This window comes from Branchiostoma floridae, chromosome 19 (genome assembly GCF_000003815.2).
Source record: "Branchiostoma floridae strain S238N-H82 chromosome 19, Bfl_VNyyK, whole genome shotgun sequence".
Lineage (NCBI taxonomy): Eukaryota > Metazoa > Chordata > Leptocardii > Amphioxiformes > Branchiostomatidae > Branchiostoma > Branchiostoma floridae.
In genome coordinates this window covers 1,159,607-1,168,519 of record NC_049997.1, presented here as the reverse complement: position 1 = coordinate 1,168,519, position 8,913 = coordinate 1,159,607, and the positions used below count along the sequence as shown (strand labels likewise).

Below are 8,913 nucleotides of genomic sequence, written 5' to 3'. Positions count from 1 at the left end.
TGTCCCAGAAACAAGGTAAAATCAATTTAGCGTACTATTAATGTAATGTAGTATTGAAATGCTAAGTTGATCACTTTGCAAGATGAAAAATTTGAAGCACATTCGTGGCTGTTTTAGAAACAGACAACTCACCCAAAAGCCGCATTTCATTGTTTCACAAAGATAGCTCTGACACAATGGGTTAATTAAATATAACTTTACCTTTATCTATATAATATCAATATGAAGTTATTAGACGGTGGTCATCTTGTATATTAATGTCTGGGGTGTACCTTACGTTTTGATATGATTTTTGTGCCCCGGCCAGCAAGCTCAACCAATCATTTTCCCAGTTACTTGGGTTATCGTTGAGACCAGTTTTGACTGCTCTTGGTGATACATCAGAGACATGAACAATTTATCACTGTTATCTTGAATAACTTTTTCTAGATCTTAGTTTTACTTCTTTAAAAAAACAATCAATACAATTCAGTTGGTCACCCCTAATGTATGGTCATTCTCGTAGTTACCTGACTTCTTAAGTTCGTCTATTTACACTTAATTACAAGAAAAGCCACCTTATTGGTGAACTCCCTAGTTGCTATTTAAAACCAAAGGATGATTAAAGGGCGCATGTCAGAGTAGGTTATTCATTCCCGAAAGACTATGAAGGCTTTTTGTGAAAATTGATGGCTTCAATGCGCAGCACGAGCCTTCCTTGATGTAGGTAAGGGTGCCCGTGAGCATTAGTTAAGTAGGGCAAAGTAATAGGGTTGGCTGTTCATCGGCTTAGTAAAGTAGGACAAAATAGTAGTCTTTATTGTCAATCGGCTTAGTTAAGTAGGGCAGAATAATAAAGATACCATGTCAACGCATGTTTCAGTACGTATAACATTACATATCCAACGCACGTAGGTCAACCATATCATACACTTATGTTATGTTATGCGCTATGGTTTTCAGTTATAATTATATTGAATGGATAAGTCTAATCAAAATCAGTCAATAACTGTTTTTCTATTGTACTATTTGGATATTGTGCTGTGCCTAACAGTTAGATCGCTTGAATTAGAATCAATTGGTACCGGGTTCGATCCTTGCCATGCCACGATGTTGTAGAAGAACACCTTACACCACTTTCCTTGACGATAGAATCATGCCACTGGAATACTATGTCTTAAACTATACGTCCAATAAAACAAACATGGATTCGTTGACGCATGCCTGTGCTAACATCTGTACATTTGCCATTCAGAGCTGCAGTTTTAAAGATGCTACATGTATTTTGCTGCTAAATCGTCTGTTCCATGGCTAATTTCAATCTCTGTTGTATTAATCTGATAGTAAGACAGATGGGGGATTTGTTATACGTATTGTTCGTTATTTTCCTACTGACCCCCCCCCCCCCCAAAATGCCATCCACGGCGATGTAGGGCATCTGCACGTGGACTCTAATACGATACAACTTCTTTGCCATTGCCGAACATCCGGCTACAAACTTCTACTTAGTCAACGCGAGAGGCGCAGACGACAGTGACAAAGGCGCGCTCCCACCGCACTTGTATCAAGCTTGCGCCATTGTGGGGTTCAAAAGGTTTCAGCGTTGTGACATCCTCTGATGTGCCACAGACACAGTTTTCCCTCACTCTCTCTGTCTTTGATGAGGTTCTGCTACATTCTTGCTCCTTATACTGACGACAGAAATCAGCATCGAGGTATTCAACAACAGGGCAGATGTTTACCGGACAGATATTTGGTCTATCTAATGATGACACAAACACAGTTGTTGTCTGCGTCAGTCCATGATTACTGTCAGTAAACAGTTTGTGTTGCTCTAGGGCATCTTTTTGTTTCCGCAGTCATACTGCCAATGTTAATAGACATACAGGTATTATTTTTCCCTCTACATGGGTTACTTTATCCTTGCATGATATACGCATTGTGAAATAGCATTCAATATTACCCGGTGGCATTTGTAGTTCATCTGCCCATCTAATCATATTTCAGCCATACCATATATTGTATTCGTAATGTTTCTTCTTCTTCACCTGTCAAATCTTCAAAGCCATTCATCTCCGTCGTTCATGGATCGAGTGACCTGACATTTAGCAAAAGGGTATAGTGGGCTACTCACCCGCGGAAGGTTTTTTTCTTCATTTTTTTTTCATGTCTGCCTTTAAAATGATTTATTGAGTTTTTTGGCAATTTTTTTTACCAAACTATATTTTGCTCCCATGTACCCTGGCATTACAACTACAAGTTTGCATCGGGATTTCAAGATTCAGGCCATACCTTACAGCAATCACGATTTTTGTCTTTTTGGGTTGTGTTACTTACATTTGGTTACTGAAATGATGATGTGTAATGCCACTTTGCGTAATGCAATTTCCACAAATGACTTTAATTGCAAACTTCATCCGGGCTTTATTTACATGCGTGTTGCGTAAGCACAGATCAGTAGTCTTCGTATGTACAGGATAACTGCCAGTAGGAGTTAATTATTTCCGATGTATTAAGCTTAGTATGTGCTTCATAGAATTCTTCATTCTGTTATGTACACCGATAACATTGTATTTCAGTTAACGTAAGTCCTATCATAAAGAAATCTTGGTGGGCTTATAATTATGACATATAAAAAGGTACTGGTTTCAACTTGGCCAATTTAGTAATGTACATGGAGCACAATAATAGTATAACAATGCTACCTATTGCTCAACCGTAAATGAGATTTAAACAGAAGTTCGTTCTTTGTATAGTAACGGTTCTACTGACTGCAATATTTGAAATGCAGAAATTAGATTCTACGTAACAAAGTGCAATCTATAATATTAATCTCGCGTTCTATTTTATTTCAAATTAGCCAGTTGTCTATGTTCCTTCTTAAACAGAACTTAAACCAAAAGTATACTAAAGTAATGCCTAATGTTTTGTAACAATGCATTGTCTAGTTCAGGACATCTATAGGCTTAACATCGAGCCATACTCAGTGGTTGCTTCCGTGTCGTACTCGTACACAGGCCTGGCGTCCGAGTCTATGTCCTCGTGATTATCTACCTGTTCCGTGTCTGAAACCTCACTATCTTCATCCGGCAAAGTCTGATGGTCATTAGGTAGAACTTTTGGGGAATTCGACCAAAGTTTTGGGGAATCTGGCCAGACTTTAGGAGAGTACGGTCGAGCTTTAGCAGAGTCCGGCCAAGCTTTAGGTGAGTCTGACCAAGCTTTAGGTGAGTCCGGCCAAGCTTTAGGTGAGTCCGACCAAGCTTTAGGTGAATCCGGCGAAGTTTTAGGCGAGTCCGGACAAGATTTGGGTGAGTCCGGACCTGGAGTGTCCGTAAAGGAGCCCCGACTGTCGTCATGCCCTAACCCGCTATCACGGTCACTCCTGCATTCCGAATGCTTGGGATGGACTTGACTCCGTTTCCTTTTCTTCCTCTTCTCTTTCCCGTGTTGGGGAATATTCTGGGAAGTCTGTAGTGGCGGAAGTGTCCCCCTACGGGGCCCTGATGGTCTTGTCATATGATGGTCCCTTTGTGCTGAAGTGAGTTGATCAACTGGATGTTTCAGAGGCCTGAAAGGATGTAAAGAGAAGTGTGTTCGAAAAAAAAATGATAAAAAGTTGTTTATTCAGCAATAGCAATGTGACTGTCACCACAATAGTAAAGACATCGCATTTACAATACTCACGTTTTTAAATTAAGAATTGGTTAATTCCAAAATCGTTAACTAAATGCATACAATACAGGATATTTGATGACACTCACGCACAAACTAAATTCTAAATGATACATCATCATCGTCATCATCATAAATGATACAAAGGTTTTAAACTCTAACCAATTGCTCTTACCGATATAAATACAAAAATGTCGCTGGATTGACAAGGACAAAGAGAATGAACGGCTTACGCTGGAGCCACCAAACTTGGTCACTTTTCTTAAAATATATTTGAAAACAATGTCATACTGTTCAAGAACTTTGATGCTTTTTGCCATAGCAAAGGTTTTCTGCAGGCATATCTTATGGATTTGCTAATGTCATTTTGACAATGCATTTTCCAGGTTTTCTTCCTAAAAACACCTTTTTCCTCACGTCAATAGAACGCAATGTAATCATGGTAATTCATGGTAAATCAGCTCAGGTAAAACAAGGTCATTGTCCCTAAATTCCTCACCTGTCTACCTGGTAATTTGTTTTTTTACAATAATATCAAATGGGAACATTTCAATGTATTCTAATTGTGTTCTTTGGGTTATTTGCTGAAAGAAGGGGATCTCACCTGGAAGCTTAAATATGTTGACGTCATATTTGACGTCGATTTGACGTAGTTGCTGTTACTATGTTGCAACTGTAGCAGCAGACTTAGCACAGACATTAACATTCTGTTAAGCCCCGGTCACAAGAATCGTACGACGTCCTTGCGATGGCATATTACGCCTATCGCACGATGATCACAGTGGATCGCAGCTAAATCGTAAGCAAAATCAGCCATCGCAGAGCATCGCAGAGCATCGGATGATGTTCAAAATTTTTCCAGCGTCGTACGATTTTTCACTTGTGTCTCTTCTGTATAGCCGTCTGACCGTTTTTGTGCTTCTTTAACCAACAAAATGTGGACATAGATCTAGCTGTTGAATACCTTCCTATAATATCTTTAACTGTAAAAATAAATTAAAAAAGACCATGATAACAAGAGTATTACAAGCAAAAGTTCAAATCAAGCGTGAGTACTGGTATGGTTATCTCGGCCTGCTTGCCGGCTCTACGTGTCAGGCTCTTTCGAATATTGTATCATGATATGCTATCAACAAAAAGATGCCATCATACAAAAATCATATCATAAGCATTATATCATATATATTTCCGACTCATAGAGCCTGCCTTTATTTTTGAGTTGTCCCCATGGTTATTACGATTATGGTAAACTGACCCAAGACCGACGAGAGCTGAGATTTGATCTAATTATCAACTCACGTGCATGAAGCGATCAAACAATTGTCTGCATCACCTGTGCGGGGCGCGCTGTTCTCTGGTTGAGATTGTGGCAGTTGCGACTGATATATTTTCCCTTTTCGTCAATATCGACAATATCAGGGAAAACTGAAACCATCACAACATGCTAAAAATTCATAAATCTAAAACCTCATCAGTAGACAAAAATTGCCGTAATGAAGTCTGCTTTGGGGGCAAATAAAATCTTACGACGATAGCGAAATTTTGAACATTTTCGTCATAGGAGGCTCCCCGATTTACTATGATTTACCTGCGATTGACGCAAATACGCTCTAATGACCTCATCGTACGATGCACTACGATCCTTGTGACCACGGCTTCATATATTTAAACCATTGCTTCCGATTCTTCCCCGACTTACGACGTACTGCGCTTATGCCGCGCATAAAACCTCCATCGCAGTCAATCGTACGATTCTTGTGACCGGGGCTTTAGCTACACTCTTTCAGTTAAATCGTTATTGCATATACGGACACTTTCTGGGACTAGCCTTTCCACCGTACCAGCAAATAGAACCACTTTAAAGCCACCCCTCTTAGTTCCAGGATGACCGAAAAAGCCCGGCCTGAATAGGGTTTAAGGTGCTACTGATACATGATAGTCAAACTGTTAACTAGATATAAAGATGTGTATATACTGTACCCATTCAGTCCAATGTTAGGCGCTGGTAATGGTTTCCGTATAGGTCCCGAAGAAGCAGGTGGGGTATGGGTAGGTTGTTCGTTGATATAATGGTAGACCGGCTCCGTGTTGTTGGGTGGCATTGGTGGTTCATTTCTGTCCAAAACCTGAACAAAATTATGTGGTATGTATTAATATCGGACCCTATCTTTGATTAGAAGGACAAGGGGTTACTCTTGTAACCTACATGTACCTTGAGCATCGTTATATAGTTATCATAATGATTGTTGTTATCTGGTCTTCAGATATGCATTTTCATGTGTGCAATTTAGTGAAATAAATATCTGCCGTAAAATTCCTTAAACGTTAGGATCTCTCGCATACTCTGCCTAAACGTGCGCCATCTTCAACAATTATGTCAATAATCATGCCATTATATGAAAGTTACTGTCCTTTTTATCGTGTCCACAAAGCTTGCTATGATACGCAATGTAAGTATTTGATGTCTGGCTGGTTGATGTAGTTGAAGGATACAACGGTAACATTTGTTATGACATATCAAACATCAAATAATGCATGGCAGTCTTAGGAAAGGCGTAACTTCACATGATAAGATGTAAAAACAGAACACCTTTAAAAAATATAGAGGGCAATTGTGATGTCTGCAAGCATAACGTTAAGGTATTACAAACCTGATGAAGCCGTACAGGCAGCTGTGCTGGTATCAACACCCCTGTGTCTTCGTTCCTAAATATGAAAAACACATTTAACTATGTGTAATTGCATACTTCTCTGACGCTTTATACATACATTTAGCTACGTTTCATCGTAACGTGGCTAGCAAACAGGTTACATACACGGTGTTTTATCTTTTTGTATTCAAGCTCATGCCCTTCCTTACACACTGAATTGATTTCATTTTGAAAATCTTTTACTACGTTAACTGAAGGAAATAGCTAAGTTAAATTCTGTAGGCAAGGAAAATGTATTGCCTGTATTTGTCTATGGAATCGTTCAGCACCAAGGACAGGTATGATGGCCAATACTATGACCAATATGCCTTACTGTATATTCCAGTTGCTATGTGTTAAGCTCTATTCGTGACAGTATTTGGTTCCAGTAAAACAGGGAGTAAGGCATAGTTAATATGGGCGGAATTCAGCACCAAGGACAGGAACACTACCTCACATACCTCAATCTAGACGTCTCATGATCGTAAAACTTAACTGAAGGCTGTAAGACTATTACAAGTTTGTCGCAGACTTTTAATATGTCTTATAAATCAATAAACAATATCATATAGGGAACGCCACGCTAATCGTGTATTTGATACCTGTATTTTTTTTGTCCTTAATATAACCAAGATACCATCGCTTTGTGCTTCCCTTCTTTATTCTGTTATTGGTATTGAATCTATTACCCAGTAACTATACACCTCAGACACCGTTCAGATGTTTGGTGATATTGGTAACAACACAGTCCACACAAAAGGAGGGGTGTGATTTCAGATAATTATTGATCGATGATAATAATGAATAACTACGTTGAAGGAATGTACGTACTTCTTTGGTTTTGGGTCCACGGGAACTTCTGGATGGATGCTGGCTGTTGACCTTGCCCTCTAAAATGTAAGAAGTATAGACTTAGAAATATTGAATAGTTACCGTCTGTTGTGTTCCTGAAATGTACATACAATATATACCACCATATACTAGATGTTTATTAGTCGTTACAACCAAACTACAATTATTGAACCTTTCTTATATCGTGAGATATACCTATGAACAGTAGAAACGAGAGTAGAAAGTAGTCGTTAACTAATCTTAAAACCTGACAGTACAGTGTAGACGATGGAATTATTAATAGAATTGTGTAGCATAATGAAATACGTAACATGAAAAGTTTTGACGAATAAAGATTTGAAGATTTTGTTTATTCCTGCAAGCCGCTTTTCATTGAGGTCATGAGGGAAGAGGCAATGACCAGACAAAGTATATAACAGAGATACAGTTTACATTGTTTAAAGACCTTGAGTCTTATAAGTCTATAAGTCTATATACTCAAATAAACATACATGGTACAAAATGCAAAAAGGCCACTCTTCTACCATTAAACTTCATTGATCAGTGATCGAACTATACTGCCAAACTTGCAACTACACTCATAATATATTGGTCCCTTACCTTGGTCTGTATGGTCTTTAAGCAGCGTAGACGGTTCCTTTATGGAAAAATATAAACCAAATTTACAAGGAGTACAAAACAATGCGAGGGTTAACCAGTGAATATTCAACAGGTGAATGTTTAACTACGTAATATATTATATACATTCTGATATACGTAATTCACAATATACAAGCCTGTTATCTTATACGCACATTTAACGCAATAGACGTGAAAAACAACATTTGTGTTAGAAGAGAGTTTAGCATTATACTAAAAGATACAGAGCCTTATGACACTGTCTTCGGTATCATAAAGCTACTCTAACACGTACCTCAGAAGAAAAGCACTCAACACGACGACCAAACAAGACAGAACTCCAGTGATAATCTGCAGAGTCAGGACCACTGCTCCATTGTCGGGAAACACAACTACGCATTCTATCAAGAGCACAACAGCAACGGTCATTTTTCAGTAAATAGAAGGACAACAAGAATGATCGTTTTAACACATCAGTAAGGTATATACAGTCAAACCTGTCTATAGCGGCCACTCAAGGGACCGGACAAATTTGGCCACTATAGACAGGTGGCCTCTGTATAGAGGTGGCAACTTCTAGATAAAATACCCAGGGGACCAACAAAAAGTGGCCACTATGGACAGGTGGCCCCTCTGTAGAGGTTTGACTGTACTAATTTGAACAATGTATCATCAACCTTAGTTATATATGGTGTGATTTGATTTCTGGCGTGATTTGGTTTCTTCTTGATTATGCAAATAGTGTTGAATTTGTATAGATTTTGTCAGTTGATTATCCTGTATTTTATTACCTATTGACGCAAGTTGTTCAGATTTTTATCTTTGCATTGAAGGCTCTTGAAGAATTTTCTTGTAATGATTTGTAGGGTTTTTGTGTGATCATAACAACTATTTGCTCAGCTGTAGCAAATGCATAACTTCTGCAAAATGAAAAAGTCGTCAATGAATAATGCATACTTTGTCTTGATTATGTAATCACAATATTTTTTTTGCCTGTGTCTAGCGTCTCAATCTGCACATTTTATGTAGAAATTCTAAATTTCCCTCTGGTTATGTCAGTCATAACTTAAGAGTAAATGTCTGTAAGAATCAAACAGCA

The 8,913-nt window shown here is 38.5% G+C and overlaps 1 protein-coding gene across 1 annotated transcript in view; it reads right to left on the bottom strand.

Moving 5' to 3' along the window:
* Positions 1-2,356: 2,356 nt before the first annotated feature.
* The window catches only part of LOC118407056 (protein FAM193B-like), an 8,851-nt gene continuing 2,294 nt past the window's right edge, over positions 2,357-8,913 (bottom strand). The window contains exons 3-8 of the mRNA XM_035807473.1: positions 8,110-8,215; positions 7,797-7,833; positions 7,176-7,234; positions 6,306-6,360; positions 5,635-5,780; positions 2,357-3,550 (exon numbers count right to left, since the gene is read on the bottom strand). Coding sequence (XP_035663366.1) covers positions 2,938-3,550; positions 5,635-5,780; positions 6,306-6,360; positions 7,176-7,234; positions 7,797-7,833; positions 8,110-8,215 — 1,016 coding nt within the window. The 3' untranslated portion in view covers positions 2,357-2,937. The remainder of the gene's footprint in view (positions 3,551-5,634; positions 5,781-6,305; positions 6,361-7,175; positions 7,235-7,796; positions 7,834-8,109; positions 8,216-8,913) is intronic.